The sequence below is a fragment of the Chiloscyllium plagiosum genome, unplaced genomic scaffold (genome assembly GCF_037043375.1).
Source record: "Chiloscyllium plagiosum isolate Xiang-an unplaced genomic scaffold, Cpla_swu_hap1 HiC_scaffold_32, whole genome shotgun sequence".
NCBI classification, from domain to species: Eukaryota; Metazoa; Chordata; class Chondrichthyes; order Orectolobiformes; family Hemiscylliidae; genus Chiloscyllium; species Chiloscyllium plagiosum.
Genome location: NW_028270170.1, coordinates 2,880,844 through 2,902,708, shown reverse-complemented (window position 1 = coordinate 2,902,708; position 21,865 = coordinate 2,880,844). Strand labels below are relative to the sequence as shown.

Sequence of the window (21,865 nt, the reverse complement as noted above, 5' to 3'; positions counted from 1 at the left end):
GGGCAGTGTCTGTATGTGGGACAGGACAGTGTCTGTACATGGGACAGGGCAGTGTCTGTATGTGGGACAGGGCGGTGCCTGTACACGGGACAGTGCAGTGCCTGTACGCGGGATAGGGCAGTGTCTGTACGTGGGACAGGGCAGGTCTGTACACGGGAAAGGGCAGTGTCTGTACGTGGGACAGGGCAGTGCCTGTACGCGGGACAAGGCAGTGTCTGTACGCGGGACGAGGCAGTGTCTGTTCGTGGGACAGATCAGTGCCTGTACATGGGACAGGGCAGTGTCTGTACATGGGACAGGGCAGTGTCTGTATGTGGGACAGGACAGTGTCTGTACATGGGACAGGGCAGTGTCTGTACACGGGACAGTGCAGTGTCTGTACATGGGACAGGGCAGTGTCTGTACACAGGACAGGGCAGTGCTGTAAGCGGGACAGGGCAGTGTCTGTACGGGGGACAGGGCAGTGCCTGTACGCGGGACAGGGCAGTGTCTGTACATGGGACAGGGCAGTGTCTGTACACAGGACAGGGCAGTGCCTGTACGCGGGACAGGGCAGTGTCTGTACACAGGACGGGGCAGTGTCTGTACACGGGACAGGGCAGTGCCTGTACACAGGACAGGGCAGTGCCTGTAAGCGGGACAGGGCAGTGTCTGTACGGGGGACAGGGCAGTGTCTGTACATGGGACAGGGCAGTGCCTGTACGCGGGACAGGGCAGTGTCTGTACATGGGACAGGGCAGTGCCTGTAAGCGGGACAGGGCAGTGCCTGTACGTGGGACAGGGCAGTGTCTGTACATGGGACAGGGCAGTGCCTGTACGCGGGACAGGGCAGTGTCTGTACACAGGACGGGGCAGTGTCTGTACATGGGACAGGGCAGTGTCTGTACACAGGACAGGGCAGTGCCTGTACACAGGACAGGGCAGTGCCTGTAAGTGGGACAGGGCAGTGTCTGTACGGGGGACAGGGCAGTGCCTGTACGCGGGACAGGGCAGTGCCTGTACACAGGACAGTGCCTGTACACAGGACAGGGCAGTGCCTGTAAGCGGGACAGGGCTGTGTCTGTACGGGGGACAGGGCAGTGCCTGTACGCGGGACAGGGCAGTGTCTGTACATGGGACAGGGCAGTGTCTGTACACAGGACAGGGCAGTGTCTGTACACAGGACAGGGCAGTGTCTGTACGTGGGACAGGGCATGTCTGTACACAGGACAGGGCGGTGTCTGTACACGGGACAGGGCAGTGTCTGTACACAGGACAGGGCGGTGCCTGTACGCGGGACAGGGCAGTGTCTCTACACAGGACAGGGCAGTGCCTGTACGTGGGACAGGGCAGTGTCTGTACATGGGACAGGACAGTGCCTGTACACGGGACAGGGCAGTGTCTGTACACAGGACAGGGCAGTGTCTGTACGTGGGACAGGGCAGTGTCTGTACACAGGACAGGGCAGTGTCTGTACGTGGGACAGAGCAGTGTCTGTACACGGGACACCACAGTGCCTGTACATGGGACAGGGCATTGTCTGTACGTGGGACAGGGCAGTGTCTGTACACGGGACAGGGCAGTGTCTGTATGTGGGACAGGGCGGTGCCTGTACGTGGGACAGGTCAGTGCCTGTACGTGGGACAGGGCAGTGTCTTTACACGGGATGAGGCAGAATCTGTACGTGGGACAGGTCAGTGCCTGTACATGGGACAGGACAGTATCTGTACGCGGAACAAGGCAGTGTCTGTATGTGGGACAGGGCAGTGCCTGTATGTGGGACAGGTCAGTGCCTGTACGCAGGACACGGCAGTGTCTATACACGGGACGAGGCAGTGTCTGTACATGGGACAGGTCAATGTCTGTACATGGGACAGGACAGTATCCATACGCGGAACAGGGCAGTGTCTGTACATGGGACAGGGCAGTTTCTGTATGCGGGACAGGGCAGTGTCTGTATGTGGGACAGGGCAGTGTCGGTACGTGGGACAGGTCAGTGCCTGTACGCAGGACAGGGCAGTGTCTGTAAGCGGGACAAGGCAGTGTCTGTACATGGGACAGGTCAATGTCTGTATGTGGGACAGTGCGGTGCCTGTACATGGGACAGAACAGTGCCTGTACACGGGACAGGGCAGTGTCTGTATGTGGGACAGGGCAGTGCCTGTACGTGGGACAGGTCAGTGCCTGTACGCGGGACAGGGCAGTGTCTGTACATGGGACAGGACAGTATCTGTACGCGGAACAGGGCAGTGTCTGTACGTGGGACAGGGTAATGCCTGTACGTGGGACAGGGCAGTGTCTGTACACAGGACAGGGCAGTGTCTGTACACGGGACAGGGCAGGTCTGTACGCGGGACAGGGCAGTGTCTGTACACAGGACAGGGCAGTGCCTGTACGCGGGACAAGGCAGTGTCTGTACGCGGGACGAAGCAGTGTCTGTTCGTGGGACAGGTCAGTGCCTGTACGCAGGACACGGCAGTGTCTATACACGGGACGAGGCAGTGTCTGTACGTGGGACAGGTCAATGTCTGTACATGGGACAGGACAGTATCCATACGCGGAACAGGGCAGTGTCTGTACATGGGACAGGGCAGTTTCTGTATGCGGGACAGGGCAGTGTCTGTATGTGGGACAGGGCAGTGTCGGTACGTGGGACAGGTCAGTGCCTGTACGCAGGACAGGGCAGTGTCTGTAAGCGGGACAAGGCAGTGTCTGTACATGGGACAGGTCAATGTCTGTATGTGGGACAGTGCGGTGCCTGTACATGGGACAGAACAGTGCCTGTACACGGGACAGGGCAGTGTCTGTATGTGGGACAGGGCAGTGCCTGTACGTGGGACAGGTCAGTGCCTGTACGCGGGACAGGGCAGTGTCTGTACATGGGACAGGACAGTATCTGTACGCGGAACAGGGCAGTGTCTGTACGTGGGACAGGGTAATGCCTGTACGTGGGACAGGGCAGTGTCTGTACACAGGACAGGGCAGTGTCTGTACACGGGACAGGGCAGGTCTGTACGCGGGACATGGCAGTGTCTGTACACAGGACAGGGCAGTGCCTGTACGCGGGACAAGGCAGTGTCTGTACGCGGGACGAAGCAGTGTCTGTTCGTGGGACAGGTCAGTGCCTGTACGCGGGACAGGGCAGTATCTGTACGCGGAACAGGGCAGTGTCTGTACGTGTGACAGGACAGTGTCTGTGCATGGGACAGGGCAGTGTCTGTACATGGGACAGGACAGTATCTGTACGCGGAACAGGGCAGTGTCTGTACGTGGGACAGGGTAATGCCTGTACGTGGGACAGGGCAGTGTCTGTACACAGGACAGGGCAGTGTCTGTACACGGGACAGGGCAGGTCTGTACGCGGGACAGGGCAGTGTCTGTACACAGGACAGGGCAGTGCCTGTACGCGGGACAAGGCAGTGTCTGTACGCGGGACGAGGCAGTGTCTGTTCGTGGGACAGGTCAGTGCCTGTACGCGGGACAGGGCGGTGCCTGTACACGGGACAGGGCAGTGTCTGTACATGGGACAGGGCAGTGTCTGTACACAGGACAGGGCAGTGCCTGTATGCGGGGCAGGGCAGTGTCTGTACGCGGGACAGGGCAGTGTCTGTACGTGGGACAGGGCAGTGTCTGTACACGGGACAGGGCAGTGTCTGTACGTGGGACAGGACCGTGTCTACACGGGACAGGGCAGTGTCTGTACGCGGGACAGGGCAGTGTCTGTACACAGGACAGGGCAGTGCCTGTACATGGGACAAGGCAGTATCTGTACGCGGGACGAGGCAGTGTTTGTTCGTGGGACAGGTCAGTGCCTGTACGCGGGACGAGGCAGTGCCTGTACACAGGACAAGACAGTGTCTGTACATGGGACAGGGCAGTGTCTGTACACAGGACAGGGCGGTGCCTGTACACGGGACAAGGCAGTGTCTGTACATGGGACAGGGCAGTGTCTGTACACAGGACAGGGTGGTGTCAGTATGTGGGACAGGGCAGTGCCTGTACGCGGGATAGGGCAGTGTCTGTACGTGGGACAGGGCAGGTCTGTACACGGGAAAGGGCAGTGTCTGTACGTGGGACAGGGCAGTGCCTGTACGTGGGACAAGGCAGTGTCTGTACGCGGGACGAGGCAGTGTCTGTTCATGGGACAGATCAGTGCCTGTACATGGGACAGGGCAGTGTCTGTACATGGGACAGGGCAGTGTCTGTATGTGGGACAGGACAGTGTCTGTACATGGGACAGGGCAGTGTCTGTATGTGGGACAGGGCGGTGCCTGTACACGGGACAGTGCAGTGCCTGTACGCGGGATAGGGCAGTGTCTGTACGTGGGACAGGGCAGGTCTGTACACGGGAAAGGGCAGTGTCTGTACGTGGGACAGGGCAGTGCCTGTACGCGGGACAAGGCAGTGTCTGTACGCGGGACGAGGCAGTGTCTGTTCGTGGGACAGATCAGTGCCTGTACATGGGACAGGGCAGTGTCTGTACATGGGACAGGGCAGTGTCTGTATGTGGGACAGGACAGTGTCTGTACATGGGACAGGGCAGTGTCTGTACACGGGACAGTGCAGTGTCTGTACATGGGACAGGGCAGTGTCTGTACACAGGACAGGGCAGTGCTGTAAGCGGGACAGGGCAGTGTCTGTACGGGGGACAGGGCAGTGCCTGTACGCGGGACAGGGCAGTGTCTGTACATGGGACAGGGCAGTGTCTGTACACAGGACAGGGCAGTGCCTGTACGCGGGACAGGGCAGTGTCTGTACACAGGACGGGGCAGTGTCTGTACACGGGACAGGGCAGTGCCTGTACACAGGACAGGGCAGTGCCTGTAAGCGGGACAGGGCAGTGTCTGTACGGGGGACAGGGCAGTGTCTGTACATGGGACAGGGCAGTGCCTGTACGCGGGACAGGGCAGTGTCTGTACATGGGACAGGGCAGTGCCTGTAAGCGGGACAGGGCAGTGCCTGTACGTGGGACAGGGCAGTGTCTGTACATGGGACAGGGCAGTGCCTGTACGCGGGACAGGGCAGTGTCTGTACACAGGACGGGGCAGTGTCTGTACATGGGACAGGGCAGTGTCTGTACACAGGACAGGGCAGTGCCTGTACACAGGACAGGGCAGTGCCTGTAAGTGGGACAGGGCAGTGTCTGTACGGGGGACAGGGCAGTGCCTGTACGCGGGACAGGGCAGTGCCTGTACACAGGACAGTGCCTGTACACAGGACAGGGCAGTGCCTGTAAGCGGGACAGGGCTGTGTCTGTACGGGGGACAGGGCAGTGCCTGTACGCGGGACAGGGCAGTGTCTGTACATGGGACAGGGCAGTGTCTGTACACAGGACAGGGCAGTGTCTGTACACAGGACAGGGCAGTGTCTGTACGTGGGACAGGGCATGTCTGTACACAGGACAGGGCGGTGTCTGTACACGGGACAGGGCAGTGTCTGTACACAGGACAGGGCGGTGCCTGTACGCGGGACAGGGCAGTGTCTCTACACAGGACAGGGCAGTGCCTGTACGTGGGACAGGGCAGTGTCTGTACATGGGACAGGACAGTGCCTGTACACGGGACAGGGCAGTGTCTGTACACAGGACAGGGCAGTGTCTGTACGTGGGACAGGGCAGTGTCTGTACACAGGACAGGGCAGTGTCTGTACGTGGGACAGAGCAGTGTCTGTACACGGGACACCACAGTGCCTGTACATGGGACAGGGCATTGTCTGTACGTGGGACAGGGCAGTGTCTGTACACGGGACAGGGCAGTGTCTGTATGTGGGACAGGGCGGTGCCTGTACGTGGGACAGGTCAGTGCCTGTACGTGGGACAGGGCAGTGTCTTTACACGGGATGAGGCAGAATCTGTACGTGGGACAGGTCAGTGCCTGTACATGGGACAGGACAGTATCTGTACGCGGAACAAGGCAGTGTCTGTATGTGGGACAGGGCAGTGCCTGTATGTGGGACAGGTCAGTGCCTGTACGCAGGACACGGCAGTGTCTATACACGGGACGAGGCAGTGTCTGTACATGGGACAGGTCAATGTCTGTACATGGGACAGGACAGTATCCATACGCGGAACAGGGCAGTGTCTGTACATGGGACAGGGCAGTTTCTGTATGCGGGACAGGGCAGTGTCTGTATGTGGGACAGGGCAGTGTCGGTACGTGGGACAGGTCAGTGCCTGTACGCAGGACAGGGCAGTGTCTGTAAGCGGGACAAGGCAGTGTCTGTACATGGGACAGGTCAATGTCTGTATGTGGGACAGTGCGGTGCCTGTACATGGGACAGAACAGTGCCTGTACACGGGACAGGGCAGTGTCTGTATGTGGGACAGGGCAGTGCCTGTACGTGGGACAGGTCAGTGCCTGTACGCGGGACAGGGCAGTGTCTGTACATGGGACAGGACAGTATCTGTACGCGGAACAGGGCAGTGTCTGTACGTGGGACAGGGTAATGCCTGTACGTGGGACAGGGCAGTGTCTGTACACAGGACAGGGCAGTGTCTGTACACGGGACAGGGCAGGTCTGTACGCGGGACAGGGCAGTGTCTGTACACAGGACAGGGCAGTGCCTGTACGCGGGACAAGGCAGTGTCTGTACGCGGGACGAAGCAGTGTCTGTTCGTGGGACAGGTCAGTGCCTGTACGCAGGACACGGCAGTGTCTATACACGGGACGAGGCAGTGTCTGTACGTGGGACAGGTCAATGTCTGTACATGGGACAGGACAGTATCCATACGCGGAACAGGGCAGTGTCTGTACATGGGACAGGGCAGTTTCTGTATGCGGGACAGGGCAGTGTCTGTATGTGGGACAGGGCAGTGTCGGTACGTGGGACAGGTCAGTGCCTGTACGCAGGACAGGGCAGTGTCTGTAAGCGGGACAAGGCAGTGTCTGTACATGGGACAGGTCAATGTCTGTATGTGGGACAGTGCGGTGCCTGTACATGGGACAGAACAGTGCCTGTACACGGGACAGGGCAGTGTCTGTATGTGGGACAGGGCAGTGCCTGTACGTGGGACAGGTCAGTGCCTGTACGCGGGACAGGGCAGTGTCTGTACATGGGACAGGACAGTATCTGTACGCGGAACAGGGCAGTGTCTGTACGTGGGACAGGGTAATGCCTGTACGTGGGACAGGGCAGTGTCTGTACACAGGACAGGGCAGTGTCTGTACACGGGACAGGGCAGGTCTGTACGCGGGACATGGCAGTGTCTGTACACAGGACAGGGCAGTGCCTGTACGCGGGACAAGGCAGTGTCTGTACGCGGGACGAAGCAGTGTCTGTTCGTGGGACAGGTCAGTGCCTGTACGCGGGACAGGGCAGTATCTGTACGCGGAACAGGGCAGTGTCTGTACGTGTGACAGGACAGTGTCTGTGCATGGGACAGGGCAGTGTCTGTACATGGGACAGGACAGTATCTGTACGCGGAACAGGGCAGTGTCTGTACGTGGGACAGGGTAATGCCTGTACGTGGGACAGGGCAGTGTCTGTACACAGGACAGGGCAGTGTCTGTACACGGGACAGGGCAGGTCTGTACGCGGGACAGGGCAGTGTCTGTACACAGGACAGGGCAGTGCCTGTACGCGGGACAAGGCAGTGTCTGTACGCGGGACGAGGCAGTGTCTGTTCGTGGGACAGGTCAGTGCCTGTACGCGGGACAGGGCGGTGCCTGTACACGGGACAGGGCAGTGTCTGTACATGGGACAGGGCAGTGTCTGTACACAGGACAGGGCAGTGCCTGTATGCGGGGCAGGGCAGTGTCTGTACGCGGGACAGGGCAGTGTCTGTACGTGGGACAGGGCAGTGTCTGTACACGGGACAGGGCAGTGTCTGTACACGGGACAGGGCAGTGTCTGTACACAGGACAGGGCAATGCCTGTACGCGGGACAGGGCAGTGTCTGTACACAGGACAGGGCAATGCCTGTACGCGGGACAGGGCAGTGTCTGTACACAGGACAGGGCAGTGTCTGTATGTGGGACAGGGCAGTGTCTGTACATGGGATAGGACAGAGTCAGTACATGGGACAGGGCAGTGTCTGTACACGGGACAGGGCAGTGTCTGTACACAGGACAGGGCAGTGCCTGTACACGGGACAGGGCAGTGTCTGTACACAGGACAGGGCGATGTCTGTATGTGGGACAGGGCATTGTCTGTACACAGGACAGGGCGGTGCCTGTACGCGGGACAGGGCAGTGTCTGTACACAGGACAGGGCAGTGCCTATACGTGGGACAGGACAGTGCCTGTACACGGGACAGGGCATTGTCCGTACGTGGGACAGGGCAGTGTCTGTACACGGGACAGGGCAGTGTCTGTACGTGGGACAGGGCAGTGTCTGTACATGGGACAGGACAGTGTCTGTACGCGGGACAGGGCATTGTCTGTACATGGGACAGGGCAGTGTCTGTACGTGGGACAGGACCGTGTCTACACGGGACAGGGCAGTGTCTGTACGCGGGACAGGGTAGTGTTTGTATGCGGGACAGGGCCGTGTCTACACGGGACAGGGCAGTGTCTGTACGTGGGACAGGGCAGTGTCTGTATGTGGGACAGGGCAGTGTCTGTACATGGGACAGGACAGAGTCTGTACATGGGACAGGGCAGTGTCTGTACACGGGACAGGGCAGTGTCTGTATGTGGGACAGGACAGAGTCTGTACACGGGACAGGACAGAGTCTGTACAGAGAATAAAAACATGAAAGAACTGTGGATGCTGTAAATCAGAAACAAAATCAGAAGTTGTTTGAAGAGCTCAGCAGGTCTGGCAGCATCTGTGGAGAGAAAGGGCATCCGCTGGCCCTTCCTCTTGGCGGTTTTGCAGATTCGGTTTTTGTTAGTTTCTGGCTGGGCTTGGTGTTGTCCCCATACTGAGGGAATGCTGCAGGATCCGAGGTGGTGTCTGGCAGATTGCGATGGTAAACCAGGCTCACCTCGTGATGAAATGGCTGCATTTGGAATAAGAGGAATAAGATTCAGGAACTCTGACATCAATGCCCCATCACCCACCCTGTCCTCCTGTGATTACCTCCAGCCAATGGGTTTGCATGTGGTGTTGTTCACGGTGTGTGACGTATTCCCATTTCCTCCCTCTAGGCTGCTCAGTTATCGACAGAAACATTGGAATATGAGTGCAAGGAGGAGCAGTTGGTATTAGACTGTGCCAAGGAACTAGGTGAGCTTGGGCAATATCACTCGTTAATAGATGCGAGGGCCTTGGACAGGGTGCAGAGGGGATTTCTAACAGAACAATAACAGTTTGACTAAGAGAGATTAAGCAGCTCCTGCTTGATTGGCACCACACCAGATAACATCCCCTTCCTCCAACATTACCGCTCAGTAACAGCAGTGTGTACCATCTACAAGATGCACAGCAGAAATTCACCAAAGATCCTCAGACAGCACTATCCAAACCCACAACCATTTCCATCTAGAAGGATGAGGGCGGCAGATACATGGGAACACCACTCCCTTCAAGTTCCCCTCCGAGCCACTCATCATCCTGACTTGGAAATATATCCCCGTTCCTTCACTGTCTCTGGGTCAGAATCCTGGAATTCCCTCCCTAAGGACATTGTGGGTCTACCTACAGCAGGTGGACTGCAGCGGTTCAAGAAGGCAGCTCACCCCAACCTTCTCAAGGGGCAACTAGGGACGGGCAATAAATGCTGGGCCCAGACAACGACCCCCACCTCCCAGTTGTCTCTGATTAATTTCTCTTTATTGGTGATACAATCTTGGAGAAAGTTAGGTGTTTGATGATTGAATGGTTTTCGGTTAGAGAGTGGAGAGCTGGGTTTGGGGAGGTGGGGTTGTTACAGGCCGAGATGGGGCCTGTGTTCCTGTCCTGTAACTGCACACAGCTAATCTCACCCTGTGGCTGTGATTCCGAACTTTCCCCATCTGTGCAATTTCATGGGCTCAGGTTGTGGTCAGCAGTGTGTGGACCAGAGAGGTGTGTGCGGCATTGGCTCAGTGGGTCAGACACAGAACAATAGGGGTATTCAGGGAACAATCTCTGAGTTGGAGACTGGTCACCCTCGACACATTCTAATCTGTCCCTCATTCTGTCCCCTCTCATCAACTTTGTGGTTCATCTGGTGATGGTGCAGAGGAAAGCAATAACCAATTGGCAGCTGTTTCTGAGGAGCTGTCACAGAAGGTGGAGGATTCAGCAAAACAGCAGGAAGAGATCAGCATTCTCCTCGCGAGAGTTGTGGAACTCCAGCAGAAATGTAAAATGGTATGTCAGCAATTCACCAAGCCCACCCCAGCTCCAACATTGCATTGTCATTAGTACAATTTCAAATGTGCATTTTGTCTTAAATCAGTGCACGACAGAAAATGAAGAGCTAACTCAATACCTTGTCGCAGCAAGAGATACTCAGGAGCAATTAAAGACTGAGGTGGGTAACAAAATCAGGAACACCCCTCCCCACTTTCCCAAGCCCTGTGTTACTGACTGTATCTCTATTGATGTTAATTCAGATCCCTCACACTGTCACTCACTGTCACTGTTTTCCCAGTTGCTGAAGTGAACAGGTTATTTGATTAAAATGGTGCACTGTATTGATCTGATTGTGATGTATTGATCTGATTGCGATGTATTGGTTTGATTGTAACGTTTTGGTTTGATTGTGTATTAGGTGCAGTACCTGCGGGAGAAATATTCCCAGTGTGATGCGATGCTGCATGAAGCCCAAGAGGAGATGAAGAATTTGCGGAACAAGACTGCTCCAAACAGCTCCATCAACCGGTACCACACCGTACCCGTCTATCCCATGGTAAACACACCGGTACCACACCGTACCCGTCAATCCCATGGTAAACACACCGTCTCCACACCGTACCCGTCAATCCCATGGTAAACACACCGTCTCCACACCGTACCAGTCTATCCCGTGGTAAACACACCGGTATCACACGGTACCCGTCTATCCCATGGTAAACACACCGTCTCAACACCATACCTGTCTATCCCATGGAAAACGCACCGTCTCCACACCGTACCTGTCAATCCCATGGTAAAAACACCAGTACCACACCATACCCGTCTATCCCATGGTAAACACACCGTCTACACACTGTACCCGTCTATCCCATGGTAAACACACCGTCTCCACACCGTACCCGTCTATCCCATGGTAAACACACCGTCTCCACACCGTACCTGTCTATCCCATGGAAAACGCACCGTCTCCACACCGTACCTGTCAATCCCATGGTAAAAACACCAGTACCACACCATACCCGTCTATCCCATGGTAAACACACCGTCTCCACACCATACCTGTCTATCCCATGGTAAACACACCCTCTCCACACCGTACTGTCTATCCTATGGTAAACACACCTGTACCACACCGTACTGTCTATCCAGTGGTAAACACACTGGTACGACACCGTACCCGTCTATCCCATTGTAAACACACCGTCTCCACACCGTTCCCGTCTATCCCATGGTAAACAAACCGTCTCCACACCGTTCCCGTCTATCCCATGGTAAACAAACCGTCTCCACACCGTTCCCGTCTATCCCATGGTAAACACAGCGTCTCCACACCGTACTGTCTATCCCATGGTAAACACACCGTCTCCACACCGTACCCGTCAATCCCATGGTAAACACACCGTCTCCACACCGTTCCCGTCTACCCCATGGTAAACAAACCGTCTCCACACCGTTCCCGTCTATCCCATGGTAAACACAGCGTCTCCACACCGTACTGTCTATCCCATGGTAAACACACCGTCTCCACACCGTTCCCGTCTATCCCATGGTAAACACACCGTCTCCACACCGTTCCCGTCTATCCCATGGTAAACACACCGTCTCCACACCGTTCCCGTCTATCCCATGGTAAACAAACCGTCTCCACACCGTTCCCGTCTATCCCATGGTAAACACAGCGTCTCCACACCGTACTGTCTATCCCATGGTAAACACACCGTCTCCACACCGTTCCCGTCTATCCCATGGTAAACAAACCGTCTCCACACCGTACCCGTCTATCCCATGGTAAACACAGCGTCTCCACACCGTACTGTCTATCCCATGGTAAACACACCGTCTCCACACCGTACCCGTCCACCCCATGGTAAACACACCGTCTCCGCACCGTACCCGTCTATCCCATGGTAAACACACCGTCTCCACACCGTACCTGTATATCCCATGGTAAACACACTGTCTCCACACCGTACCCGTCCACCCCATGGTAAACACACCGTCTCCGCACCGTACCCGTCTATCCCATGGTAAACACACCGTCTCCACACCGTACCCGTCCACCCCATGGTAAACACACCGTCTCCGCACCGTACCCGTCTATCCCATGGTAAACACACCGTCTCCACACCGTACCTGTATATCCCATGGTAAACACACTGTCTCCACACCGTACCCGTCCACCCCATGGTAAACACACCGTCTCCGCACCGTACCCGTCTATCCCATGGTAAACACACCGTCTCCACACCGTACCTGTCTATCCCATGGTAAACACACCGGTACCACACCGTACCAGTCTATCACATGGGAAACACACCGGTACCACACCGTACCCGTCTATCCCATGGTATACACACCGTCTCCACACCGAACCTGTCTATCCCATGGTAAACATACCGTCTCCACACCGTACCTGTCTATCCCATGGTAAACACAGCGTCTCCACACAGTACCTTTCTATCCCATGGTAAACACACCGTCTCCACACCGTACCCGTCTATCCCATGGTAAACACACCGTCTCCACACCGTACCGTCTATCCCATGGTAAACACACCGTCTCCACACCGTACCCGTCTATCCCATGGTAAACACACCGTCTCCACACCGTACCGTCTATCCCATGGTAAACACACCGTCTCCACACCGTACCTGTCTATCCCATGGTAAACACACCGTCTCCACACCGTACCTGTCTATCCCATGGTAAACACACCGTCTCCACACCGTACCTGTCTATCCCATGGTAAACACACCGTCTCCACACCGTACCTGTCTATCCCATGGTAAACACACCGTCTCCACACCGTACCTGTCTATCCCATGGTAAACACACCGTCTCCAAACCGTACCCGTCTATCCCATGGTAAACACACCGTCTCCACACCGTACCTGTCTATCCCATGGTAAACACACCGTCTCCACACCGTACCTGTCTATCCCATGGTAAACACACCAGTACCACACCGTACCTGTCTATCCCATGGTAAACACACCAGTACCACACCGTACCCGTCTATCCCATGGTAAACACACCGTCTCCACACCGTACCTGTCTATCCCATGGTAAACACAGCGTCTCCACACCGTACCCATTTATCCCATGGTAAACACACCGGTACCACACAGTACCCATCTATCCCATGGTAAACACACCGTCTCCACACCGTACCCGTCTATCCCATGGTAAACACGCCGGTACCACACCGTACCCATCTATCCCATGGTAAACACACCGTCTCCACACCGTACCTGTCTATCCCATGGTAAACACAGCGTCTCCACACCGTACCCATCTATCCCATGGTAAACACACCGTCTCCACACCGTACCTGTCTATCCCATGGTAAACACACCGTCTCCACACCGTACCCGTCTATCCCATGGTAAACACACCGTCTCCACACCGTACCCGTCTATCCCATGGTAAACACACCGTCTCCACACCGTACCCGTCTATCCCATGGTAAACACACCGTCTCCACACCGTACCCGTCTATCTCATGGTAAACACACCGGTACCACACGGTACCCGTCTATCCCATGGTAAACAAACCGTCTCCACACCGTACCTATCTATCCCATGGTAAACACACCGTCTCCACACCGTACCCGTCTATCCCATGGTAAACACACCGTCTCCACACCGTACCTGTCTATCCCATGGTAAACACACCGTCTCCACACCGTACCCGTCTATCCCATGGTAAACACACCGTCTCCACACCGTACCTATCTATCCCATGGTAAACACACCGTCTCCACACCGTACCCGTCTATCCCATGGTAAACACACCGTCTCCACACCGTACCCGTCTATCCCATGGTAAACACACCGTCTCCACACCGTACCTGTCTATCCCATGGTAAACACACCGTCTCCACACCGTACCCGTCTATCCCATGGTAAACACACCGTCTCCACACCGTACCCGTCTATCCCATGGTAAACACACCGTCTCCACACCGTACCTGTCTATCCCATGGTAAACACACCGTCTCCACACCGTACCCGTCTATCCCATGGTAAACACACCGTCTCCACACCGTACCCGTCTATCCCATGGTAAACACACCGTCTCCACACCGTACCCGTCTATCCCATGGTAAACCCACCGTCTCCACACCGTACCCGTCTATCCCATGGTAAACACACCGTCTCCACACCGTACCTGTCAATCCCATGGTAAACACACCGGTACCACACCGTGCCTTTCTATCCCATGGTAAACACACCGTCTCCACACCGTACCCGTCTATCCCATGGTAAACACACCGTCTCCAAACCGTACCCGTCTATCCCATGGTAAACACACCGTCTCCACACCGTACCTGTCTATCCCATGGTAAACACACCGTCTCCACACCGTACACATCTATCCCATGGTAAACACACCGTCTCCACACCGTACCTATCTATCCCATGGTAAACACACCGTCTCCACACCGTACCCGTCTATCCCATGGTAAACACACTGTCTTCACACCGTACCCGTCTATCCCATGGTAAACACACCGTCTCCACACCGTACCCGTCTATCCCATGGTAAACACACTGTCTCCACACTGTCTGATACCTCACTGCCTTTAGCGTCCAGTAACCAATATAATCCTGGGGATGTCTGACAAATCTCCTGCTGTTTCACTCCCTCCTGTGGAATCTGAAAAATTAATTGATTCAGCTTCTAATTTTCTTCCTGCCTTCACCTTCACCTGGTCCATCACTGACTCCTCCCTTCTCTTCCTTGGAATCTCTGTTTCCATTTCTGGGGATTGAATGACCATTAATTTTCAGTTTAACCTCACTGACTCCCACAGTTACCATGACAATACATCCGCACACCCTACTTCCCGTAAATACTCTATTCCATTCTCTCAGTTCAGGTAACATCTGTTTCAGTGATAACAGCTTGTACATGGGAGCCTCTGAAATCTCTACCTTCTTCCTCAATGAGAGATTCCCAGCAGGACTCTCAGCCAGATCGGAACCATCTCCCATATTTTGAGGCTCATCCCCTTGTTTCCATCTCCTTTATCCTCACCTACAATCCCACCAGTAACACATCCAGACGGTTGGCAGCCGCCATTTCCGCCACCTCCAGCAAGATATCAGCACCCGACATATATTCCAGAACAATGTGGGCCACTCCTCCTATATTCCCAGCAGATTCCCATGGCACCTTCCCCTGCAACTGTGGAAGGTGCAACACCTCCCTCCACACTATCCAAGATTTCAGACACACCTTCCAGGTGAAGCATTACTTTACCTGCACTTCCCACAATCTAGTCTACTGCATTTGTTGCTCACAATGTGGTCTCCTCTACATTGGGGAGATGAAGCGCAGACTGGATAACTGCTTCACAGAACACCTACGTGTTGCCCACAAAAATGGCCCTGAGCTTCCAGTCGCCTGCCACTTCCACACCCCCCCCCACTTCCCTCTCTCCAACATCTCTGTCTCCGGCTGGCTGCAGTGCTCCAGTGAAGCTCAGTGCAAGATGGAGAAACAGCATCTTATTTTCCACCTGGGGACCCTGCAGCCTTAAGGGCTCAATATCAAATTCAATATTTTAGGGTCTGAGCATGTCCTCCCATGTCCATGGGAGGACATTTCCTGAAGAAGGGCTTGTGCCCGAAACGTCGAATCTCCTGTTCCCTGGATGCTGCCTGACCTGCTGTGCTGTTCCAGCAATAAAGTTTCAACTTTGATCTCCAGCATCTGCAGACCTCACTTTCTCCTCCCATGTCCATACCCCAGGCCCTGTCATCACACAGGCTGCTATCATAAACAACCCATTATCAGCCACACACTGTCCCCATTAGCAGCTATTCATTCTCCCGGGATGACCTTTAACCATTCCTTTGTCCATCCAACTATGTTTCTCTCTCCCAGGGCTCCAACTCCACCTGTCAGTTACTCCTCCCCCTTCCCTCCCCAACCCCTTCTCGAGCATGAGCTACAATCAGTTCTGAGGAACAGTCACAGATCCTGCCAGACCTGCTGAGGCTTTCCAGCCATTCCTGACTTTGTTTCGGATTTTGAGCATCCACATTTCTTTGGTATTTTAAGATAATCTCCTGCTCCATGGGCTAGGGGCCTTTACCAGGGACCACTTCAAGCGCTTGGCACTGTAGTACTATTTACTGCTCAGCCTGAGACTGTCTCCATTTTCAAAGATGCGTAATTTTGTGCTGAGGTGACCAAAGAGTTATCCTGTTCTATCCCTGTTCGGATCACTGAACTGAGCTTTATAACAAATGGAAAATCCCTCGGTTATAGTCAGGACTTGTGCTCCTGATCAATGTCCAGGGCCGAATTTGTGGGCGTATTATCTAAGAACTGGTGAACTCTGATTTGCCAATGATCAATGGCAATGCAATATTCAAACTCACAGACATGGGGAGATGTTTGAGAGATGTTTGGGGAGACACAGGTTGCTATGGAGCCTGTGTCCCAGAGAAAGCTTGCACCTTCAGGTCAGGATAACCTGGAAGTATTAAAGATCTGGATTGCACAGTCCCATGAAGTCCCAAAGTCCTTTCACAGCCAATGAAACGTTCCAACTGAGCAACTAATTTGCACAAAGTGAACGAGAAGCAGATAACCTTTTGAAAGTGAATTTAGTTTGGAGATAAATATTGGTAAAAATAACTTGGAGAACTCACTTGCTGTTAAATGGCACTGATACATTTATCACAAACAATAAATACAGCTGCAGAGGACATCTCCTGCTCAATCACTGCAGCACTCTCTCAACTGTCTACTCTTCAGTTTCTTATCTTATTTGGGGTAACATAAACATTAAATAAAACATTCTGCTGGAGATAAAATGCACAGCGTGGTGGTAGTGGTGGGAATTGGAAGACTTAGTGAAAAATCCAAGTGGTGTTTACTATATTTAACTATTATTCACAATAATTATACCCTTCAGACACATTCATAGTAGAGTGTCATGCTTCATGTGATCCTGGGTAAAGTGGGGCCTGAGATCTTTATATCTTCAGGCCACATGTTGTGATGGTATCAGGAGCATGTCTGTTAAATGTATACTAACAGTGAGACATAACACAATGGGAATGTTCCTTTGTGAGATGTTACTGTGTACCTATCTCCTGTTACAAGTAAGATCTGTTCTATTGAAGGACTCTCTAGCTGCTGAAATCGAAGGAACAATGCGAAAAGGCTTATACATTGATACTGCTGCGTCTCTGGAGAACAGGTAGGAGAGACGTACACTGCAACACAGCTCATCCTCCGACTGAGAACTGTCAAACTGAGCAGTTAATGCTGAATCGTGTAGTTTTGAGCTGAGTTTGCTCTCTGAATGTTTGGCTGAGAATTTAGATGTGAGCATGTTGTTACTGGTTTGGTATGAGCTTCCATCTGTGTTGTTTTTGGTCAGGAAGAATTCTGGTTTGTGTTGGTTGAAGGGAGATTAGAAAGAGTTTCTGCAGGAAGTGTGTTTGGTTCTAAATCCTATCGGATTGCATGGACTGGTTGGAGTGGCAGGTAGTGGCAATAAGGAGGAATTTACAGGAACTAGGGGGTGTGATGAATAGCATTTGCAGGAAGGGAGATGAACTGCAGATACAGTCAGGTAGATGGGTTACCTTCAGGAAAGGTAGGAAAGGGAGGCAGCTAGTGTAGGGGTCTCCTGTGGCTATCCCCATCTCAAACAAGAATGCTGTTGGGAAAATGTAGGGATGATGGACTCTCAGGGGAATGTAGCACTGACAGCCAAGTTTCTGGTACCGAGAGTGGCTCTAATGTAATGAGGGGTATGCCAGGTTCCAAGCAATTGACTGTGATAGGGGACTCTCTGGTCAGAGGCACACACAGATGTTTCTGTGGCTGATAGCGACAAATCAGAATGGTGTGTTGCCTCCCTGGTGCCAGGATCAAGGATATCTCTGAGAGGGTGCAGAACATTCTCAAAGGGGAGAGAGCCCAGCAGGAGGTCATTGTACACATTGGAACTAATGACATAGGATGAGAAAATGAGGAGAGAATATAGGAGTTAGGCAGGACTTTATAAAGGAAGTAATTGAGGATAGCAATATCTGGATTACTCCCAGTGCCATGAGCGAGTAAGGGTAGAATAGGAGGATAGAGCAGATGAATGTGTGGCTGAGGAGCTGGTGCATGGGAGAAGGATTCACATTTTTTTGGATCATTGGAATCTCTTCTGGGGTAGAAGTGACCTGTATAAGGATGGATTGCACCTGAATTGGAAGGGGACTAATATACTGGCGGGAAAATTTGCTAGAGCTGCTCAGGAGGATTTAAACTACAAAAGTCGGGCAGGTGGGACCCAGGGAGATAGTAATGAAAGAGATCAATCTGAGACTGGTACAGTTGGGAAAAGGGGCGAGTCAAACAGTCAGGGCAGGCAGGGACAAGGTGGGACTGATAAACTAAACTGCATTTATTTCAATGCAAGAGGCCTAACAGGGAAGGCAGATGGACTCAGGGCATGGTTAGGAACATGGGACTGGGATATCATAGCAATTACAGAAACATGGCTCAGGGATGGGCAGGACTGGCAGCTTAATGTTCCAGGATACAAATGTTACAGGAAGGACAGAAAGGGAGGCAAGAGAGGAGGGGGAGTGGTGTTTTTGATAAGGGATAGCATTACAGCTGTGCTGTGGGAGGATATTCCTGGAAATACATCCAGGGAAGTTATTTGGGTGAAACTGAGAAATAAGAAAGGGATGATCACCTTATAGGGATTGTATTACAGACCCCCTAATAGTCAGAGGGTAATTGAGAAACAAATTTATAAGGAGATCTCAGTTATCTGTAAGAATAATGGGGTGGTTATGGTAGGGAATTTTAACTTTCCAAACATCGACTGGGACTACCATAGTGTTAAAGGTTTAGATGAAGAGGAATTTGTTAAGTGCGTATAAGAAAATTTTCTGATTCAGTATGTGGATGTATCTACTAGAGAAGGTGCAAAACTTGACTTACTCTTGGGAAATAAGGCAGGGCAGGTGACTGAGGTGTCAGTGGGGGAGCACTTTGGGGCCAGCGACCATAATTCTATTAGATTTAAAATAGTGATGGAAAAGGATAGACCAGATCTAAAAGTTAAAGTTCTAAATTGGAGGAAGGCTAATTTCAATGGCCTTAAGCAAGAGCTTTCAAACGTTGTTTGAGTGCAGATGTTCGCAGGTAAAGGGACGGCTGGAAAATGGGGAGACTTCAAAAGTGAGATAATGAGAATCCAGAGAAAGTATATTCCTGTCAGGGTGAAAGGAAAGGCTGGTAGGTGGAGGAAATGCTGGATGACTAAAGAAATTGAGGGTTTTGTTAAGAAAAAGAATGAAGCATATGTCAGGTATAGACAGGATAGATCGAGTGAATCCTTAGAAGAGTACAAAGGCAGTAGGTGTATACTTAAGAGGGAAATCAGGAGGGCAAAACGGGGACATGAGATAGCTTTGGCAAATAGAATTAAGGAGAATCCAAAGGGTTTTTACAAATATATTAAGGACAAAAGGATAACTAGGGAGAGAATAGGACCCCTCAAAGATCAGCAAGGCAGCCTTTGTGCGGAGCTGCAGGAGATGTGTGGTACGGTGGCACTGCTACCTCACAGTGCCAGGGACCCAGGTTTGATTCCAGCCTTGGGCGATTGTCTGTGGAGTTTGCACATTCTCCCTGTGGTCTGTGTGGGTTTCCTCCCACAATCCAAAGATATGCAGGTTAGGTGAATTGGCCAAGCTAAATTGCCCACAGTGTTAGGTGCATTAGTCAGAGGGAAATGGATCAGGGTGGGTTACTCTTCGGCGGGTTGGTATGGACTTGTTGGGCTGAAAGGTCTGTTTCTACACTGTAAGGAATCTAATCATGGGGGAGATACTAAATGAGTGTTTAGCATCAGTGTTTACTGTGGGGAAGGACATGGAAGATGGAGAACATGGGAAAATAGATGGTGACATTTTGAAAAATGTCCCCATATTACAGAGGAGGAAGTGCTGGATGTCTTGAAATGCATAAAATTGGATAAATCCCCAGGACCTGATCAGGTGTACCCTAGAACTCTGTCGGAAGCTAGGGAAGTGATTGCTGGGCCTCTTGCTGAGATATTTGTATCATCGATAGTCACAGGTGAGGTGCCGGAAGACTGGAGGCTGGCTAACGTGGTGTCATTAATAAAGAAAGATGGTAAGGACAAGCCAGGGAACTATAGACCGGTGAGCCTGACCTCAGTGGTGGGCAAGTTGTTGGAAGGAATCCTGAGGGACAGGATGTTCATGTATTTGGAAAGGCAAGGACTGATTAGGGATAGTCAACATGGCTTTATGCGTGGGACATCATGTCTCACAAACTTGATTGAGTTTTTTGAAGAAGTAACGAAGAGGATTGACGAGGGCAGAGCAGATGTGATCTATATGGACTTCAGTAAGGCGTTCGACAAGGTTCCCCATGGAGACTGATTAGCAAGGTTAGATCTCACAGAATACAGGGAGAACTAGCCATTTGGATACAGAGCTGGCTCGAAAGTAGAAGACAGAGGGTGGTGGTGGAGGGTTGTTTTTCAGACTGGAGGCCTGTGACCAGTGGAGTTCCACAAGGATCGGTGCTGGGCCCTCTACTTTTTGTCATTTATATAAATGATTTGGATGCGAGCATAAGAGGTACAGTTAGTAAGTTTACAGATGACACCAAAATTGGAGGTGTAGTGGACAGTGAAGAGGGTTACCTCAGAGTACAACAGGATCTGGACCAGATGGGCCAATGGGCTGAGAAGTGGCAGATGGAGTTTAATTCAGATAAATGCGAGGTGCTGCATTTTGGGAAAGCAAATCAGGGCAGGACTTACACACTTAATGGTAAGGTCCTGGGGAGTGTTGCTGAACAAAGAGCATTGCAAACAGCCCATAAACCCTTCTTCAGACTTTTCCCAGGGAATCTTTTAGACTTATTTGAAAGTTTAGTCAGGGTCTTGGTTTAATGACGTCTTGAAAGACAGAATTTGTGACAAGTCATTCTCCTTCAGTCCCGTACTGTACCGTATGGACCTGGCTGTGTTGGTCTGGAGTTCAATTCTTAGGTTCTGGAGTGAGACTTGAACCTATAACTTCCTAACTCAGAAGTGAGAGTGTGACCCACTCACCTTTGGCAGAGACACCTGAGTGTGCTCAGGGTGAAGGTTTATTAACGCTGTGCTTCCCTCTCGCAGTAACTACAACCGAAGGGTCTTTGAGACAGTCCGGGCAGTCAACCAGGCAGTGAAGCTGAAATCTCGCTCCCAATCGCCTCAGAACATTCCAGGCTCCAGCCCATCGTCCACAGGACAGCCAGGCTCCAGCCACATCAGCAGTCCCCACACCAGCTTGTATGAGTCCAATCCGTCCAGTAACGGGCTGGAAGACAAACTGCAAACCCTGAACCTGGACAACGAGAGCACCCTGTAAGAATCTCCTCCTCTCCCACACACATTGTAAAACCTCACAACACACAAGGAGGCCATTTGGCCATTGTACCTGAGATGGCCCTGTGAAAGAAAAACACGTATTTATACAGCACCTTTCACAAGCTTAGGAGATATGAAACAGTGTGCAGTTTGTTTGAAATATAGTCCCTGGTTTAACATAGGAAATGCTGCAGCTAGTTTGGACAAAGCCATCTCCTACAACAGCTCAACATTAA

The 21,865-nt window shown here is 52.7% G+C and overlaps 1 protein-coding gene across 2 annotated transcripts in view; it reads left to right on the top strand.

The window, feature by feature from the left end:
* Positions 1-21,865, top strand: part of LOC122546669 (trafficking kinesin-binding protein 1-like) — an 86,760-nt gene that overhangs the window by 48,216 nt on the left and 16,679 nt on the right. For both annotated transcript variants that reach the window (XM_087977710.1, XM_087977709.1), the window contains 6 exons: positions 9,069-9,147; positions 10,085-10,215; positions 10,304-10,378; positions 10,619-10,756; positions 17,347-17,423; positions 21,396-21,626. In XM_087977710.1, the coding sequence (XP_087833836.1) occupies positions 9,069-9,147; positions 10,085-10,215; positions 10,304-10,378; positions 10,619-10,756; positions 17,347-17,423; positions 21,396-21,626 (731 nt within the window). The remainder of the gene's footprint in view (positions 1-9,068; positions 9,148-10,084; positions 10,216-10,303; positions 10,379-10,618; positions 10,757-17,346; positions 17,424-21,395; positions 21,627-21,865) is intronic.